The sequence below is a fragment of the Equus caballus genome, unplaced genomic scaffold (assembly GCF_041296265.1).
Source record: "Equus caballus isolate H_3958 breed thoroughbred unplaced genomic scaffold, TB-T2T haplotype1-0000019, whole genome shotgun sequence".
Taxonomy (NCBI): domain Eukaryota; kingdom Metazoa; phylum Chordata; class Mammalia; order Perissodactyla; family Equidae; genus Equus; species Equus caballus.
The window spans coordinates 410,608-430,423 of record NW_027222392.1 but is presented as its reverse complement, the minus strand read 5'-3'; the positions used below and the strand labels follow the sequence as shown (position 1 = coordinate 430,423).

The window sequence follows — 19,816 nt, the reverse complement described above, 5'->3', positions numbered from 1 at the left end:
GGGATTGACAAATTCCAATTTACTAAAATGAACAATTTTAGGTTAAGAAAGACTCAAATTTGACAAGTTTTTTTGTAATAATTGGTTAAAGCATTGAAGCACTGTTTCAAAATATTAGAGTATAGGGTAATTTTTTTACTTGTTTTTATTAAATGACTTCAAACAAATAACTTAATTCTTAATTCTACATCAAAAATAGCCGTAAAATAGTGTGAATTCTGTTACCTTATTCTCAGTGTTGCCTTTTGTTTCCTGGGTAATAATTGTCACTCTGTATCAAGAACGTCAAGAGCATGCTCTGTACTTTATAAACATTATTCTGTTAAATCCTCCCAACAGTCCTCTGAAGCAGCCTTTCCAATTCTCGTTTTACAGATGAGGAAATGGAGGTTCAGAGTTTAATTAACATGACTAAGAGGATACAGGCAGGAAGAGGGAAAGCCAAGAGTTGAGCAAAGCTCTGTCTTACTACAAAGCCCATGCTTTTATTTAGTTACTTCAACACTAAGGCCAATTTTGACCAAGTGGTTTTTAAAGAGAAGGGGGAACGTTTTATTTTGGAGGAAGAGAAGAAAATGCTGCTACTTTAATTAACACCCCTTTGTCTCTGCCCATTAAGACCCAAACTCCCATCTCAAGTATTACAGAACGTTTTAATATTGTTCTTGTTGTCCCTATCTTTCTTAGTTATCCCAAAGATGAAAAATGTTGGTAAAAACCACTGGGGTGGTGATAGCTAGAATTAGACAGGGGCAGCTTGACAACCCCTACCCCCACAATGCCACCAAATCATGCTACATAGGAGGTTTATCTATGTTACCTACAAGTAGAGGAGATCTTATTCCATGGTGTGAAGCACTTCCTAAAACAATATTCCTAGTTGCCTAATGTAGTCAACCAACTCTTCAAATCACAAAACAGGGCAGATCCAGTTATAGAATATTTATAGACTAAACACATGGGATGTGCAGAACTGAAGTTTAAAACACATGGAGAGAACTTACACTGCTTTTCAAGATATTAATTTGAAATATCTCACAACTGGAAAGGACTTTTGAGCCACTTATCTCCTTTCACATTGCAGATATTATTATTGGATGTTGCAAAGTCTGCCTTTGTTTCTGACCATTAATGACCACAGAAAAATGGCTACATATTCAGTTTCACTCACACAAAACCAGCAGTGACACCTTCAAGAGAAAAAATCCTAAACATATATTGAAGATTAAGCATAAATGTCATTACCACCATCTGCAAAGCCAGTTGCAGTGATAATAGGTACAGCCACCATAATCAGTCCACTGCTGCTCCAAACATACTTCGTCAAGCACTGCTCTATCATGATGTACCACAAACGTTTGGATAAAATGAGGTTCATCTGATCGGCTAAAGCTTTGTAACTTTTCTGGAGTTGCTTCATTTCCACCTATAGAGGGAAAAAGAGGCAAGAACCCAGCATGAGTTATAAAAGTAAATATTGTATGTCTGAAGGCTTTCTTTAAAGATAGGTACACATTATTTTGTTTTACTTAGTATAGTATGATCTATGATTCTAACAACTAAAAAATACAGATTAATATAAGAATGAGTCATTATTATTTAATTTGGTCACACCTATATTATTGAAAAAAACCCATGATACTTAGTAAATATAAAGTACATGTCAGTGATTTACAATTTTTATTTCAAAATTACATGCATGAGGTTAAAATTAAACGATATTCTATAAGACATGAGTAAACAATGTTAGAACTTTATCCTTCTTGATCACACCAAAAATATTTGAAAATAAACACGACACACATATGTGTAATTAGATTCCATTTTCGAACTAACTCAATTTGCTGGATTTTGTCTTAAATGCCGGAAGCCTACAGCATGCTATAAATCACTGAGTTCAATGATTCAAGAAGAATCACAAGTCAATATGACTAATACAACATATAAGGCCAATTTTCAAGGGGGAGTAGAAGTCCTAAATTTGCTTTAAATTTTCTTCTTCAGATTCCTACTACTGTAAACATTTGTCTTGATAACTAATGATGCTTCAAAAAGTAAAGAATTCTGCTTGGGAATTAAAATACCATTTCAACTTAAGAATACCTGAATATTTCATTTGTACTAAGTCATTTGTATTAAGATTTCAGATGCATCACCTTAAAAAATTTGGTCGTATTTAATATTCTGAGGTTACTTCAATGCTCTGGAAGTTTATGTAATTAGGCTAACTATTTTAGGGATCTGCTTAATGTCGAAAATCTTTAGTATTCAGAAATAACATTCTGAAATTCCTTTTCTCCTCCTCATTTCTTCTCTAATCTTAGCTTTTCTCTCAAAGCCAGACAAAATTTCATTTCACTGCCTCTTTTTATTTGTGTCAAACATGGTGCTGAACATTAACTAAGAGTTGGAAATGCCATTTGTGAGACACACTCTCCTGCACTTCTTAGGACTGAGGACCCTCCAATGCTGACCAGACATGCAAAATTGTTAAACTTGTCTTTCATGTAAAAGGACAGGGTTTTTTTTCCTCTTAAAAACAAAGGGCCCTCAATAATAACAACAAGAGAATACCAGCTTAAATTTTCCATCTCAATGGACATGTGTTTACTCAGTTTCCAAACACATTTTCTTCTAATGTTCTACAACCAATTAGGATTTAAGTTTTAAGAAAATGCTTCAGAGATAATTCTGAGCATGTTTGGGTAACTGAGGCTAAGTAGACTGAGTGCTGAAAATTTTATTCTCATGAAACTTTAGAAAAGTTTGCACTCTATAATTCTTTAACAACTTGTGAGTAAAAAGGGTAAGGAAGCATACATTCTAGTACAGGTTTAGATGTCATCGGAGTCTAAAACGCTAAAGAAGTGGGTCCATCAACAGTACAACAGATGGTATCTAGCACTGCAGTGGCAGCTCGAACAGTCTCACATTTCACCCATCATTTTAATTTCTATCTTACCTTATGTCCTCTGTAAAAGGCAATTTCTTCAACATTGGCTATAATTCTGGAGTGCACATACCGCAAATAGCCTTTTCTATGAGCTTCTTCAGCCACCAATTTACCAAATTTGGGAGAGCAGGCTTTCAGCACTTTAGCAGTGGCATATACCACAAGCCCTGCTAATAGGGTGGGCCCAATTGGGCTAGCTCCTCTGGATGGAGCAGTCTGGATGAGCGTATAGGAGGTCAGGATTACATCTAAAATAGGTTTGGTCAGATTAGAATACAAGTGAGCCACAGATTGGGAGAACATCATAATATCCTCAGTAAGAGACTGGTCAGGGTTTGCCAGCCTCCCATCCATATTGATCACCTTATAAGAAGTCTGATTTGTAAAACAGGTTTCATAGGCATGGCCTACTAGGCGAGTTCTGAAGGCCAAAGCCAGTTTGCACTCCAGGTACCTTATCGCACTGTTCACAGAGGCAGCAGGGATGGCAATCATAAGCCACTTGAGTAATTTGATGATGAAAGCCAGTTTGCACTCCAGGTACCTTATCGCACTGTTCACAGAGGTAGCAGGGATGGCAATCATAAGCCACTTGAGTAATTTGATGATGAAAGCCAGTTTGCACTCCAGGTACCTTATCGCACTGTTCACAGAGGTAGCAGGGATGGCAATCATAAGCCACTTGAGTAATTTGATGATGAAAGCCAGTTTGCACTCCAGGTACCTTATCGCACTGTTCACAGAGGTAGCAGGGATGGCAATCATAAGCCACTTGAGTAATTTGACGATGAAAGTCCGAGGCTTCTTTTCCACAATGCTTTTCACGATGTTTCCATCCAGACCAGCCACATAGATAGACAGAAATGTTCTCGAGATCAGAGCCACCGAGTGGAGGCAGAGCCACCCTGTTTCAGTGGTCACAAGATTTGGAAAGAGAATTTTCCGAAGTTCTAGTAGCTGTTTGAAAACATCTGCATTCACTCCAGGCGAAGAATTTTTACAAGTGGTCTCGGTGTAATGCAGTATTTCTCTGTTCTCTGCAGTCGGGTAAGCTGCTTCTTTTCTCTTCCTGTGGCCAGATTGCTTTAAACGCTTGCTAATGATGGGATAGAGGGTTTTCAGAGCATATGCCGCAGCCACCAGGCAGGCAGCCCTTTTAGCAGCGCTCGATCTGGTCCATTTCACTCGACCAGCTGCTGCATTTAGCATATGTGTCATTTTCCCAATTATCCAAACCGGCTTCAAAAAGAATTGGTTTTAAAAGATCATGATCCACCGGAATCCCCAGCAAATGTTTCAGAAAGTCCTACAGCGTTCCATAGTCCGCAGCATTTCTTCTCTTCTTTTTTTAAATTTTGCTTTTGTTTTTTTCAATTTTGTTCTGCTGTGACAGATGCAGCGGAGCTCAGACTCCACCGCACCTACTGGGGATGATTCCCTCAGAAGCTCAAGCTGCACTAAGCCGCCCCAAGCTCCTCCCTCACAGGCCCCTCATTGGCTGTGAGGATGGTGGGACCTTGGAATCCTCGCCGCTTCCCTTTGAACCTTGAAAACGAGGAGAAAGCAAAGCGAATTACATCCTTAGGCAGGAGTCCAAAGAGTTAAATGTCTATTTTGGGAAAGGTCGAATCAGGGCAGCTGCGAGCGACAAAACCTGCCCCAGCTACTGAGCATGCTCAGCGTCACTTAGAAACGCACAGAAGTTTCAGAATATACATCACTCCTCTAAGGTTTTAGTAGATACCACAAGGGGAAGAGCAGAAAGAAAAGGAAATTTCCAAGCGCTATAAAACGAGATGAGGGAGAAGGAGCTAGGGAGATGAGGGAGGAGGGGCAAGAGGACCAACATGAAATGAATGTGAAAAGGATATGGAATGAATGTGAAAGGGTATGGACTGAATCTGAAAGGGAGAGAGAGGAAAGGGACAAGCGGGAGGGACACTGGAGAAAACAAACTATCAAGTACTTAGATCTGTTTTTCAGTCCCATTTTATTTTATTTTTTCTGTCTGTGTTTCTCATGAAGTCCCAGAATCTATCAGACAAGTCGTAATTGAGGGTATATTTTGTAAATAAATAGGAGAGAAGTCTTCTGCATTATAGAAAATAGTTCTTTGCTATATCTCCATCTCTATGTTTACTTGTCCTTACAATAAACATCTTCCAGCCCCACAACTGCTATTTTTAGCAATGGAGATCTGATGCACTGGTATTTATTTACAAGGTGACTATTGAATAAAAAAGAGCAGTGTTTCACTTCTACCACCCTCTTGTGTCCTTTAGATAGTTGTTACTTGGAGGTGTGTGACTTTATAACCTAAAGTTAACCATTTGGGAATCCAACTGGAGTTAGATGGTGGAAATAGCTTCTCTGGGACCTTACTTCATTTTTTGAGAGTTCTTTGTCTTTTGCAAACTTTTGTTTTGCTTGTTTTGTTTAGGCTTAGAGATAATCTATTGGCTACTTCCCACTTTGGTTATTTGATTCAAACAAAGAGTGTTAAAAAAATTTTCCCTACATCCCTAATGGAGGACTTAAACTGCTAAACAGTCAAGCAAAATTCTGCATACTTTTAAATATGTAAAATGTTTAGGTAAGGATGAGTGTGTTTTCGAATATGCAAAAACATTTTTGCTTCCCCACACCCACCACCCCCCACAACATACATACACATTTCTAGTCAACTGGAAGCCTGGGAAGATATGCATTAAATTAGAACAGAGGTTGGCAAATTATAACCCAACCAGTGGGCCAAATTTGGCCTGCCACCTATTTTTTTATGGCCCTTGAGATAAGAACAGTTTTTACATTTTAAAATGGTTGAAAACACATCACAAGAATAATAATATTTTGTGGTGCATGAAAATTACATGAAATTTTTATTTCAGTGTCCATAAATAAAGTTTTATTGGAACACAGCCACACCCATTTATTTATTTACTTATTTTCTATGGCTTTCAAGCCACAGAGCCAGAGCTGGATAGATGAAACAGAGCCTAAAATATTCACTATCTGGCCCTCTTCAGAAGAAGTTTGCCAACCCTTGTGCTAGAATATAAAACCTGTTTCAGTGTTGAATGATCTTCATTATTCAGTTTACTGTGAATAAAGAACTATTCTCCTTTTCATAAGTAACAATAGCCTTAAACTTTTAAAACTCCTTTCCCATGTACCTATATGAATTTCAAGAATCATCACAGGTCTCTTTTCATTTGTTTGCATTCAATTCAGCAGATTGACTAATACATGAGTGGCAAATTCATGCAAATTTCTTTTATAGCTGGCCATATTAGCAGCAAAATCTATGATTCATTCCATTGAGACTTTCTAAGTCTGTATGTAGAGATCATAGTGTTATAGTGGTTATTTTCAAAATCTTTTATTCCTAATCTCACGTTTCTCATGTGTCAAAGTAAGGATCTCTTACCCTTATAAACTTTAATTCTTTATGTCACATCTCCTGACTGTGATAAGACAGGTGGAAGGCCAGGGTAAACTTAGCTGGGGGTGATAGGAGGATGTTCAGCCAGGCAGAACACGTACACAGAGGGTTGCACCGGTCAGCAAGCAGCTGGCAGTCGAGGCAAGTGGCCTGCATCACTGGCATAGGACAGCCACATCAGGGGAGGAGCAGGGCAGTGGGAAATCTAGAAGCAAAAAAGGTTAGAGATCAAATCAGGCCTGCACTTAGTTGTAGGTAGGTCAGTTTATCAACTGATAATGAAGCTAGGGTATAGGAACAAGCTTTTATTGGCTTGAGTGAAAGACTTGTTAGAATGAGGAAAATAATCAAGATAGAAAGACAGAAATTTGGTTACCGGAATTGTGGTGCAGGGAAGGTTGGAGGCCAGTTACTAGAACTGGGGAAAAGGTTAATGTGAGATTTGACCTAATGATGAGCCACTTAAGTACAGATGTAACTATCACCATTTTAATTCCACTCCCACCCTTCACTCTACCCTACCCCCAAGAGTCAGGGTTGGTCCTAGCATCTGAAACCAAGCTCAAGACTTCAGGGAAGGCAGAGGAAGAATTCAAGATGATAGGAAAACAGATACATAATTCCAGTGGGAAATATATGCCATTTAAGTAAGAAACTAAGAGTGTCAATGTACTTCTTTCATTTTTTATATTGCCATGCAATTAAAGCAGAAAGAATGCTAATTTAGTTTGAATTTCAAACTAGGTGAGAAAAAAAGAGTGAAAAAAAGTCACTTGTTACTATAGTAAACATAATTCAGCCTAATTTCCACTCAATCTTCTCAACTTTACATGTGTTTATATCGGAAAGCATAAAAATTTTCTTAAGAGAGGAGAAATAATCTTAAAAAAGATCTTGAAAATGAATGAAAGTTAAAAAATAAGCAATAATTATCAAATCACTCTGTTCTCAAGTGTGATACTCTCAATGTCAGTGTCACAGTGGACATTACCAACAACCATGGAAGAGCAGGATTAGACTTTATATATATATTAGAGACTATATATATACACATATATTAGGAAAACTACATGCTTTATAAACAGTAAAACATCAGAAATAAATTTTTATAATAAAGAGACCTACATATATAAGTATATGAATAAAAATGTATAATGCAGATAATATGTATTATGTGTTTAGATAGTAAATCACCAGAGAGTAAATAATTTTTAGCAATAAAGATAAATTAAGGTTTAAGATTTGGGATGCATTTCCTTCTCAGCAAATGCTAAGTAGTATTTTATCTGTGCTGTATTCCTTTCTTGAACTGTTTCCTGACCCAAGAGATTACCTAATTGCCCTACTGGCCCTAAAATAGCACAGCATTTGACTCATTATCTACCAGTCATGCTAGCCTTATTCATGTGAGCCACAAACACAATGAAGATGAGATCTTAGGTCAATATTTCATCTGTTACAAATAACCACCTAATAACTGGTTCATAATGAAATGTCTTTTGCTGTGAAGGAAAACCCAGCAAATATCTTGTCTGAGGATGTATCTCATAGATTAATCTTTCCTTAGCCTAATTTACCACTTCCACTGCCTCTCTGTGACTGGAAGGAAAGCAGTGACTCTAGTCAGAGAGAAGACACGGTTCTATCCAGCTCCCACTTCTTGACTCTTCTCAACAGATTGGTCAACCTGTCCTTTATGTCTCTACCTATAGAATATATTTTAAAAGGTCAGTCAATCCTCTATAAAATTATTTTCCCCTTCTAGTTAATTTAGTTAATTTGTACCTGTTTCAAAATGTTGAAAGTAGGAAAGGCTAACGCACTGGGCCATTGCTTCTGACTCGACTGTATGGTTTAGTTACTGAAAAACGATGAGCTACTCCATGACGAAGACTAATTTGTTCTGAAATGCTATACTCACTTGGTTTAATTCAAACCAATGATAGATATACTTTGGTGAATTTTTGTGACAAAAATCAGTATTTATATGATTAAACAATGTCTACCAGGGCACATAATCCTATTTTAGGCAACTATATTTTAGGCACTATTTCCCAAAGAGTTAACAGAAAATGTAGCATATTTGAAAATGAGAGATTGCCCAGGTTAAAAATCTGGAAAACAATCATGACAATTGGGGAAAAAAACCATTTTGTGCATTTGTTTGGTACAGATTTCTAGTTTCTAACCAAAATATCATAGAACAGTGTGTAAGATAAACATTTTGTGAGGATATACAAACATAACACAGAAACGATCAGTAAAATCCAACTTTCGTTTTGAGATTTTTTTCGGTAAGGTGTTTAAAGTCTTTGGGTCTTTACAGCTAAACCCAGTTTTGATCAAGCTCTCTAAGAAACCCACAAAATGGTAAGTTACTACAGCGCAATATTTCTAATAAACAACTGTGTACTGAATATTGAAACTGCACATGAAAGATATTTAAAGGATTTGGATATGGAGTGATGTGGGAATGGAAACATCATCTTGAGGATTACGGATCCATATCTTTGTTCTTGCCTTCTTTTTCTCCCCTCAGTCTGTTCTTTGACCTAAAAAAAAAAGGCTGAGACCTACAGCAAAGTAAATAAAACTACGGTGGGGGTGGTTTGAAACACTAACCCTGCGGCCACAGCCCGACACTTCATTTCTTGAGGGTTCCTTCGCCCGACCGGTTGAAACTGCTGTGTTCTTCCTCCTTCGGACGCGCTGCTTTCGCACGGCGTCCCCTGCGGCCCTATCAGGACAGCGTCGCCGCAGAAACCGCAGAGGCTGCCGGGAGACCCGGAAGGAGCCTAACCAGGCCGCAAAGGCTGTAGGGAGGCTGGGCTCTAGGCCCGTGGGCCGGAGAGGAGCGGGCTGAAACCGAGGAAGCTGTGGCTTAGCACTGAACGGAGCCGTCTGAAGTGCAGCTGTCAGAACCCCAGTGTCTTCTCAGAAGTTTTGGGGAGATGAACTGGGTCGGGGGCTCCCGGTGAGTCGTGCTGCTGGAGCTTGAGACTGTAGCCTTGCGTCCCTGGACGTGCATTCCCGTCATGGCGCCTCTTTCCTAGGCCTCGGAGGGGAGGGCACAGCCTTGCCTGGGGGCAACTTGCTAGGAGAGGTCTTTTAATCTTCCCCAAGCCGGGGGACCCTAGCACCATGTCTCTGCTCTTAAACCGAAAGCAGCTCAGCTTTTCCCCCACTGCCTTTCCAAAAGCTTCACATGTGGGGCCCGCCGTGGGTGAGGTTCTCTGCTCTCCCTCCCCCGCCTCCCGGGTCCTCCTCCTCTAATGAGACCTCTGAGCAGCTGAGGCCTCTTCTCGCCCCTGCTTCTCCCTTTTCGAAGGGATTTCTTTGCATCAATATATCATCTTTGCACAAATTTGTAAGGCGTTATGGAAGAGGCCATTCCCTGCTGCCCTTAAATCCATTGGTGGGGGCTCGTATCCACCATAAATCCAATTTAGTTTGTTTTTGCAAGGGAGGGAAAGTGAAGCGTTTTTTTGCTTTAACTTACAAGAGAATTTACAATTTGTTTTGTATTTAGAATTAATCACATAAAGGAGGATGAGTTGACAGTTTAGCTTTAGGTAACCTGTTCATTGCTGTTGACCTTCAAGTCCACTAGGATGGAAATCATGTGGGCCTGTAATTTCGTTTGATCAAATTCCCTGACAAAAAGAATTGTTTTGATTGAAACATTAAGCCATTAAATACAATTTTTGTCACAAGTAGACCCAGGACAGTGATGATATGGTTAGAATATAACACATTTAAATTCTTAGGAATTTTATAAGAGGAAAGACAGCTTTTGTGTTCAAGTATTGTAACGATGTCTGACAATTTTAGCAATAGCATTTATCCTGTTGAAGATATGTTAGCATCGTATTTTAGAAGTTTATCTGATTTATTCCTAGCTAATGTTCTAGCATCATGCTTCCACTTTGGAGAAAAGTGAAAACTCACTTACAAACGTCACACAGTTTAGTTGATACATGATTATAATTTGATGTTTTTGAATTCTTTAAAATGTGAATATTAAATGAGATACAAAATCATCTTACAAATGCTTAAGCAGTATTAAAATATAGGTGCTATTATTATTCTGTCATATATCTTCTGGTTATTCAGGGAGTAGTATTTTGGTTGCTAGTGGGAGGATGCAAAAGCAATGTACTGCAGGAAACATGTAGTCTAGGATTGTGTTTCTCAAAATGAGGTAGTGCTGCACCTGGAGATATTAGGTACCAGGGGGTTAAGAAACCACAGAAGAAACGTGACACATCTCCCTGGAGCATCAGTTTTATTCACAGATCGGAGGAAAATATATTTTTTAATTTAAGTAAACATGGATATGTTATAGAGTAAAAGGCAAAACTTGTGTGAAGTTGTAAGAGAAAATATGGAATTTTAAATAAATTTTCTTGGGGAGGTTGGGCTCGTTAGGGTCAAACTCCAGATTGGTAATGAAAAAATGAGTGTGTCCACTTTATACTATCCCAGCAAACAAAGGTAGACAAGATTAGTTGATCATGGCGCTCTGACCATGAGGCCGTAAGGGCCTCAGAATCTGAGACAGTGCTTAGTAATCACTAGCAGTTGATTGGAGCTGCTATAGAGTAGAAGTTTTAATCCTTGTCTCAGACCATCCTTGAGTACTTGTTTATTTCCCTCTGTTGTAGGATTAGTTTTTGTTTGAAAATTTTGAGAACTGTTAGGAACTTAAAATATAGACGAGTAACTAGAGAACATTTACAAAGCTCTCTCAGAGCTGCTCCATCAGAGAATTCGGCATTAATTAATTCAACAAATACGTTTTTACTTGCCTCCCTGTTTAGGGCATTGTCAAGCTGTATAGTGGGATTCAAAAGAGAAAAAGATAAAACTTTGGACCACCAAAAGAATTTATGGTAGAATGGTGAGATTTGAATTAGGTGAATAATTTTAAGACTAGATAGTTAAATGGTACTTAATATATAACAAATGCTGTTCTAAGAACTTTTTGTACATTAGCTCATTTACTCTTAAGAAGAACCCTATGAGGTATGTACAAATGTTATCCTCATTTTACTGATAGGGAAACTGAGGCACTGTTAATGTTAAGTGGCTTGCCCAAGGTCACCCAGCTAATCAATGACAGTTATTTGAGAACCATATGCTTAATGGCTATGCTATGCTATGCAATGTAGAAATACGAGTATTGTGAAAGTGGCACATGTAAAGGGCTATGGATATTTAGAGAACAGAGAAATTACCTTAAACCTTGAAGGATAACAGTGTTGCACAGAACAAGCGCTACAGAGAAACAATGAAACACAGGTTCTTAAAAGCTGAAAAGGAAGTGAGATAAATAATTATCAAATTGGAGACCTAGTTTTTACCAAGGCTTCTTAGAAGAGATGGGTTGGGAGGGCAGTATTAAAGAACCTGAAAGGATTATTTGGCAGACAGTAGATAGGTCTGCATTAAGACAGGAAAACACTTGCAAAGAGGCTTTATACCTTTTTTCCAAGGAAATGAATGAAGCAGGCTACAGCAAGTTTGTATTTTGGTTGTAGCAACCTGATTGTATACACTAAATCAAACCAGGGTATTCTTGTTGTGTATTATAGGGACCTGATATACAGTTTAATTGCGGAATCATTTGATAGGAGCGTCTTTACAATTGCAAAGGTCTTTGCAAGTTTTCTTGGCATAAAAGAAACTTGGCATTTAACTTTTTGCTGCTCTTCTGTTTGGGGAGTCTACCAGTCACATGTAAGATTTTTTTTTGTGAGGGAAGGGACTGGTGGCTAGGGAAGAAATAAGCTTTCCTTATTTTGATTTTTAAATTACTTGGTTTGGCTTTAGTGTTATGCTTTGTGGACGTCTTTGAAGATATAACATTTCATTTCAAACAAAGTCTCATTTAGGGTAAAGAGATTTGGTCTAAGCTGAAACTAATTGACATATCTATGATAGTTCCCAGTCTACTGTCCCTGAAACTTGCTAATCAGCCATAATGTCAGATTTTTCAATTTAATGGGTTCTTTCTTTTTTTCCTAAAATTATATTCTTTTTTTGACTTAAAATGCCCCTCCCATTTTAAGTCCTTTCTTTTTTTCTCCCCCTGCTTTTTCTTCCCAAATCCCCCCAGTACATATTTTAGTTGTGGCATGTGGGACGCCACCTCAGTGTGACCTGATGAGCGGTGCCATGTCCACGCCCGGGATCTGAACCAGTGAAACGCTGGGCCACCTAAGCAGAGGACGCGAACTTAACCACTCGGCCACGGGGCTGGTCCCAAGTCCTTTCTTGACAAAATTAAAAATATGAATCATTTGTCAGTCTTACCAATTAAATAATTTTGTTTTTTTTTAGTTGTCTGGGAATCATTGACCTAGAACTCTAATCTTTGTTTTGTACTTTTACGTCAGCACTGAGACCCTGTGTTTTCCTAGTCACATTGAGGTGTAAATTTGAAAGAGGACAGGTATAAGCACTGATCTTTTTAATTTGGAAAAGATTCTCTTTTATTTTCAGTATTTGGTGATTGATGACTTGTTTCACCAAATTCATAGCCACCTCAGACATGAAGGTGGTAGGAAGAGAAGAGAGAAAGGAGAAGATAAAGATGTGACCAGTCTTTGGGCCTCGATATGCTATTCAGAATGGGATCAACTATAGATCTGAAATACAGCACTATACATGCAGTGTAAGAAGACTTTTTGTTTTAATTAGAGGAGGTTTATTTTTATAACTTAGATTGAAGAATGCAACCCGTGTCATAAGAAAGACACAGATAAAATCCTGTTTGAATTTAGGTGAAGGAGAGGTTTGCATTTGTAAATGTAGGCCTAGAATATTCACCTGTGCAAAGTATTTAGTGAGTGCTATGTACCAGGCACTGTGCCAGGTCAGAGTATAAAGTAACTGAAATTTAGTCTCTTTCTGAGAGATTTATAGCTTATTGGGGAGGGGGGAATATGACATTCCATAAAGTTTGAAAATGTTGAAAGATCAGGGGCCAAAATATATGATTTAAAAAAAAACAGTGTGAACAATAGTAGAACATAGGAAAGTTTTAGCTGAGAGTTTGGCAAATCAGAAACAAGGCTAAAGGAAAGTTTGATGGAGAAAAAGAATAAAATAAATGTTATGTAAATAGTTGGAGATAAGATTACTTATTTAAATACTTAAAAATGTGTATATGTGTCTGCGTGATGGTGAGGTTGAAAAGCAGACTGAGAAGTTGAAATTTGATCTGTTGGATATTGAGGAGTCATTCAAATTCAGAAGTACCACAGTGAAAGTGGTATTCTATGACTGTTTGTGGTGCTAGTGGTGTGTAGTTTGGAATATAGTGGTGAAAGACTCCAAGACAGTGATACCAGTTAGGATTCTTCTGGGGAAAAATAATCAATACTATTTTTCCATTTTCTTGTATGACTATATATTTTCCAGATCAAATCAAAACCAGTCCTAGGGCTGGCGCGGTGGCCGAGTGGTTAAGTTCGTGCGCTCTGCTTCGGCGGCCCGGGGTTTCGCCAGTTCGAATCCTGGGTGCGGACATAGCACTGCTCATCAGACTATGCTGAGGTGGTGTCCCACATGCCACAGCTGGAAGGACCCACAACTAAAAATACACAGCGATGTACTGGGGGTCTTTGGGAGAAAAAGGAAAAATAAAATCTTTAAAAACAAAACAACCCCCAAAAAAGCAAGCAAAAAAAACCAGTCCTATGTGAATTTGGGTTAATTATTAAACCTCTCTGTATAGGAGCAGATCAGGTTGTGAGGGACCTTCATAATGGAAAAAAGAATACAAAATTGTGACTACAAAATTAGGTATAGGGCTTGGAAGGGGAATATGCAGATGAAGGGCTCTGAACTTAAGTTTAATTAGCTTTACAATAAATTCTCTTTACTGTGAATTAGCCTCTGTCCCTGCATCTCTTTCTTCATCTGTTAAATGGGGATAACACTTAAATGTACGGTGAACATCATCCCAGTTTGCCTAGGACAGTCATGGTTTATGCCTGTGATCCTAGTGGCACGCCCAGTTTAGCATTTGTTTTCGGAGTTTTTGTTTTGTAATTAAATATAAGCTACCATTAATGCTTCCGTTAAAATGAACCCAGATAGATTCAGTGAACATCCTTTTTTTTTTTTTAACCTCTGCCATGGTCTGTATTAGTGCATGAGCAACGTGTGCAGTGAAGAACGTTCTCACTTTAACATGTGGTTAAATCTGAAGACATCCAATGACAACCCAGGCCTGACACTTTCCAGATAGAAAGTAACTAACAGCTTCTTTTAAAGATAGCATGAAGGGCACTTGCTGATAAAGTGTGCTGAGACATGAGTGGCTGGGTACAACTAACTTGCTGGATGGGACGGGAGAAGTATTTAATGCTGCTGTCTGCTAGCCACTTGCACCAGCTAGTTGTAACATTGCATTCTAAGGTCTGAGAGATTTGTATAGCCGCCATGCCTGGGAGTGGGGTCAATAGGAAACATGGAAAATTTTAGATTAGGTGTAAGTGAAATATTTGCTAGGAATAGAGGCTAATCAGTCCTGTCAGAGTGCCTACAAAGAGTAGTAGGAATGTTGTTGCTACAGTGGTTTTGTCAACAACCGTTTCCTTTTTCATAGGGTTTAGTAATGCTTTTGTAACCTTTTGGCAGCAGGGAGCTCAAATAAAGGAAAATTAATGCTTAATGATAAATACTGATGTTTTGTTTTTCATTTGAGTTGATGAATCTATAACTAGTACACAAAATGTTTGCCAGCATTTAGCATCTCTCATGGTCACATGACAATCTGAATGCACAAATCTGCTGAAAAAGCATCAGGAGTTACTTTCAGATTTGGTAGTTATTTTAAGGAGATTATAGCTGCAGACAATAGTTTGACACATGTAACTGCAGAACATTAAAGATAAAATTATTTCTGCAATGATAATATAAATAGAAATTTGATGGATCATAGCATCTTGGGTAAAACAGGACTCTTACTAAATTATGTAACCTGTGTAGCCAAGATACACTTGGAATTGGTTGTAGTTCATGTATATTTCACAGTTGTAGTCAAAGAGGCTTGATATTTTACTGAACAAAGCTACAGTTGTCAAAATTTTCAATTTTTTATATGCACAGTTAATGTAACTGAATTACAGTGTTTTTGAGACAATACTGATGTTGAATCCAAAAAAGAATACTTTGGCGTGTTGTTATAAGCTTGCTTTCTTTGTTGCCTTTTATTAATTGGATTTCATAAACATTTGACTCTTTGAAGAGTTACTTGATAAATCAATCTATGTATCGTGCATTGTTATTGAACATTTTTGCAAGCAAGTCCTCTAAATTTTGATGACATTTTATTCAAAAACAGTTGAAAATATTTATTCAAAATATCCCATAAATGGAGTGAAAAACTTCAACTTTAGAAGCTTTTAGTGAATTATAATTGTTGAAATAAAGTTTTTAAGATTTAATTGTGAATAACCTGAAATACACATCTGTGTTGGGCTATCATTCACAATCTAAGATCTCTTCCATTGTATGACCCAGGAGATGGCTGTTCATGTTTATCAATACAGCCTGTAACTATGAAACAATATTTTCCATGTGAAAGTACTATAAGAATTCAATCTCTAAGAACTTATTTTAATTAGGCTCTGTATTCTGAATATTAGGTGGATTTCTGCCTTATCGATTGACACTTTTTTTCTCAATACCATACCTTTTGTAATTCATATTACTCTAAAAACTTCTTCTTGTATTGCAAGAGAAGAATTTATATGAAAGCCATAGCATTCTAATGTATATCAATACTATTCCTGACACATCAGGTGGACCTGCTTTAGTTTTCTGGAAAACCAACCTAAGTACTTTTTCTAGGCTAGTTACTGTCCTGAATCTTAATAAGTCTGCTAGCTAACAATGTTAACATTATGATGTCTTAGGTTAATATTAATTTCACTGTGACACAAGCCATAAAATAATTTTTTCAATTGTTAGTTATTGCTTTATTAATTTTATTTACATTTTTCACTTTGAATCACACTTAAGATGTTATTACAAGATTGTAACAATCTGGAAACGGTTTCTTTTGCATGGCACCTCGCCACTAAAAAGATAAACTAAGCAGCAAAATAAAAAGCAAAACAAAATAAACAAAAAAGAAAATTCAAGACTAGCTGACAGTTAAGATATGTGACACCCATAGTATTTAATCCCTAATGTAGTTTCAACATCTCCTGCGTACTCCATGTAAAATGTACGTTCGTGTTGTTCTTGATGTTTCTTTGACCACATTACTGCCTGTCTTTTTTTTTTTAAAGAAAGTATTTCTTTAGCGTTTTCCTTTAAATCTTTGCTTACTAGAAAGAATGGCAAGGGGCAGAATGCCCTGTTATATTTTTGTAGTCAGTATGGTTTTATTTCTTCCTTTCTCTCTCTCTTCTTTCCTTCTCCCCTTCCCTCCCTTCTCTTCTCTTCTTTCCCTTTCTTAACCTCTTTGCACTTTTCTATTTTACTTTATTCTTTCTATCTTAATGAAGAATAAGTTAGTGTAATCTATATCCCTGCTTCCCACAATTGATAACTTGTGGAGTGTTCTATGAAGAAGTTATGGCCTTTTGATTTTATTTTCAGTATGTAGCTATAATGGCAACTAATATTGTTCACTTAAACTTTTACTGAAAGAGATGGTTGCAATATATTTCTTTAAAAATCCATTTTCTAGAATAACATAGTAATTACTGTTAAAGAGATGAGCTTCATTCCCACCTCCCCACCCCTAAATCTCTGGTAATTTAAATTTCAGGACAAAAATTAGAGAAACTCTTAAAATTGTTTTTTATAAAGTGCATATAAATTTCATGAAGAAACTGATGTTTGAATGGGGTCTTGAAGGTATTGAAAGTTTTGAGTACGAAATATGGTGGGAGGAGTCTCCATATATGGAGAAGAAAAACTATATTTTCATTTGGTTGGGTGTTGGAATACATGAAACGCAGGAATGGAAAACAAAGTTGAAACCTAAGTTGGGGCAGGCAAAGGAAGTCACGTCCCTAAGTGATAATCAGAGCTGTGTTTTATTGCTATTACCAATGTAGTAAGAAATATAGGAGAACATTTGCATAAAATCAAGGAGACTCTTTAAAGTATAATTATGGTAGCTAGCTACATACTTAATATTGCAGTAGTCAAAGTAGCAAATGACTTCTGAGGATTCACAGTTTATATATAGCAAGCTATTTTAATTATCTGCACGTTTTTCTTTTTCTCAGATATAAAATTCCATCTAGTTTACCCCATTATTTGGGGATATATTCATTTGTTCTCCCGTCTTTTCTATCTTATTTTTTTCTACCTTTATTGAGGTATAATTGACAAATAAAATTGTAAGATATTTAAAGTATATCATGTGATGGTTTGATATATGCATACATTGTGAAAGTTAATTAACACATCCATCACCTCAGATATTTCTCTTTTTTGGTGAGAACATTTAAGTTCTACTCTCTTAACAGATTTCAATTATACAATACAATGTTATTTTGTATTAACAAATGGTATGGTTACCATGTTATCCTCAGAACTTATTCATCTTATAACTTAAAGTTTGTATGCTTTTGCCAACCTCTCCCTATTTACCTGACCCCCCAGCAACCACTTGTCTGTTCTCTGTTTCTATGATTTTAACTTTTTTTTAGATTCCACATATAAGTGGTACCATGTCCTATTTGTCTCTGTCTGACTTAATTATCTAATGCCTTCCAGGTTCATCCATGTTATCACAAATGACAGGATTTCTTTCTTTTTTTTGTGAGGAAGATTGGCCCAGAGCTAACATCTGTTGCCAATCTCTCTCTTTTTGCTTGAGAAGATTGTTGCTGAGTTGATATCTGTGCCAGTCTTCTTCTACTTTATGTGGGATGCAGCCACAGCATGGCTTGACACGTGGTGCTAGGTCTGTGCCTGGGATCTGAACCTGCGAACCCCGGGCTGCCAAAGTACAGCATGCGAACTTGACCACTATGCTGCTGGGCTGGCCCAGGATTTCTTTCTTTTAAAAGGGTGAATGATATTCCATGATGTATATATATATACCAAATATTCTTGATCCATTCATCCATTGATGTACTCTTAATCTGCTTCATACCTTGGTTGTTGTGAATAAGGCTCCTATGAACATGGGAGTACAGATATCTGTTTGAGATGTTGATTTCTCTTTGGATATATACCCAGAAGTGGTACTGCTCGATCAAATGGTAGTTCTTTTAATTTCTTGAAGAACCTCCATGCTGTCTTCCATAATGGCTGCACCAATTTATATTCCCACCAATAGTGCACAAGGGTTCCCTTTTCTCCACATCCTAATATTTGTTCTCTCTTTTCTTTTTGATGCAAGTCATCCTAAAGGACATGAGGTGATAAATCATTGTGGTTTTGATTTGCATTTCCCTGAGCGTTAGTGATATTGAGCACCTTTTCCTGTACCTGTTGATCATTTGCATGTCTCTTTTGAAAAATGCCTATTTACGTCCTTTGCCCATTTTTTAACTAGGTTATTTGTTTTTTGCTGTTGAGTAGTATGAGTTCCTCATATTGTGGATATTAAACTCTTATCAGATATAAGATTTGCAAATATTTTCTCCAATTCCATAGGTTCCCTTTTCATTTTGTTGATGGTTTCCTTTGCTGTGCAGAAGCTTTGTAGTTTGATGTAGTCCCACTTTTTAATTTTTGCTTTTGGTGTCCAATCCAAAAAATCATTGCCGAAACCAATTTCAAGGAGCTTACCCCCTGTGTTTGCTTCTAGGAATTTTATGGTTTCAGGTCTTATATTCAAGTCTTTAATCCATTTAGAGTTGATTTTTGTGTACAGTGTAAGATAACGGTTACAGTTTCATTCTTTTGCATGTGACTGTCTAGTTTTCCCAACACTATTTATTGAAGAAACTGACCTTTCCCCACTGTGTATTCTTGGTTCCTTTGTGATACATTGAATGACCATATATTTCTGGCTTATTTCTGGATATTCTATTCCATTGGTCTGTCTGGCTGTTTCTATGCCAATACCATACTGTTTGATTACTGTCACTTTGTAATATAGTTTGAAATCAGGAAGTATGATGCCTCCAGCTTTCTTTCTCAATTATGCCTTGGCTATTTGGGATCTTTTGTGGTTCCATACAAATAATAGGGTTGTCTGTTTTATTTTTGTGAAAAATGCCACTAGAATTTTGATAGGGATTGCATTGAATCTGATATGTCATTTGATTTCTGGGCTTTCAATTCTGTTCCATTGATCTGTAGGTCTGTTTTTTTACCAGTACCATCCTGTTTTGATTACTATAGCTTTGTAGTATATTTTGAAATCAGGGATTGTGATGCCTCCAGCTTTATTCTTTTTTCTCAGGATTGCTTTAGCTGTTTGGGGTCTTTTG

The 19,816-nt window shown here is 37.2% G+C and overlaps 2 protein-coding genes across 6 annotated transcripts in view; one reads left to right on the top strand and one right to left on the bottom strand.

Moving 5' to 3' along the window:
* LOC102149614 (ATP-binding cassette sub-family D member 2-like) overlaps positions 1-9,172 on the bottom strand; it is a 58,385-nt gene extending 49,213 nt beyond the window's left edge. For 3 of the 5 annotated variants that reach the window (XM_070259355.1, XM_070259352.1, XM_070259353.1), the window contains exons 1-4: positions 9,018-9,162; positions 6,381-6,600; positions 2,963-4,498; positions 1,246-1,426 (exon numbers count right to left, since the gene is read on the bottom strand). In XM_070259355.1, the coding sequence (XP_070115456.1) occupies positions 1,246-1,426; positions 2,963-4,171 (1,390 nt within the window). In that variant the 5' untranslated portion in view covers positions 4,172-4,498; positions 6,381-6,600; positions 9,018-9,162. Of the gene's footprint in view, positions 1-1,245; positions 1,427-2,962; positions 4,499-6,380; positions 6,601-9,017 lie in introns of all 5 variants that reach the window. The other 2 variants (XM_070259354.1, XM_070259351.1) reach the window with 1 other exon arrangement.
* A 47-nt stretch (positions 9,173-9,219) lies between these two features.
* LOC138922930 (regulator of DNA class I crossover intermediates 1-like) overlaps positions 9,220-19,816 on the top strand; it is a 72,672-nt gene continuing 62,075 nt past the window's right edge. Inside the window, exon 1 of the mRNA XM_070259350.1 lies at positions 9,220-9,369. Coding sequence (XP_070115451.1) covers positions 9,347-9,369 — 23 coding nt within the window. The 5' untranslated portion in view covers positions 9,220-9,346. The remainder of the gene's footprint in view (positions 9,370-19,816) is intronic.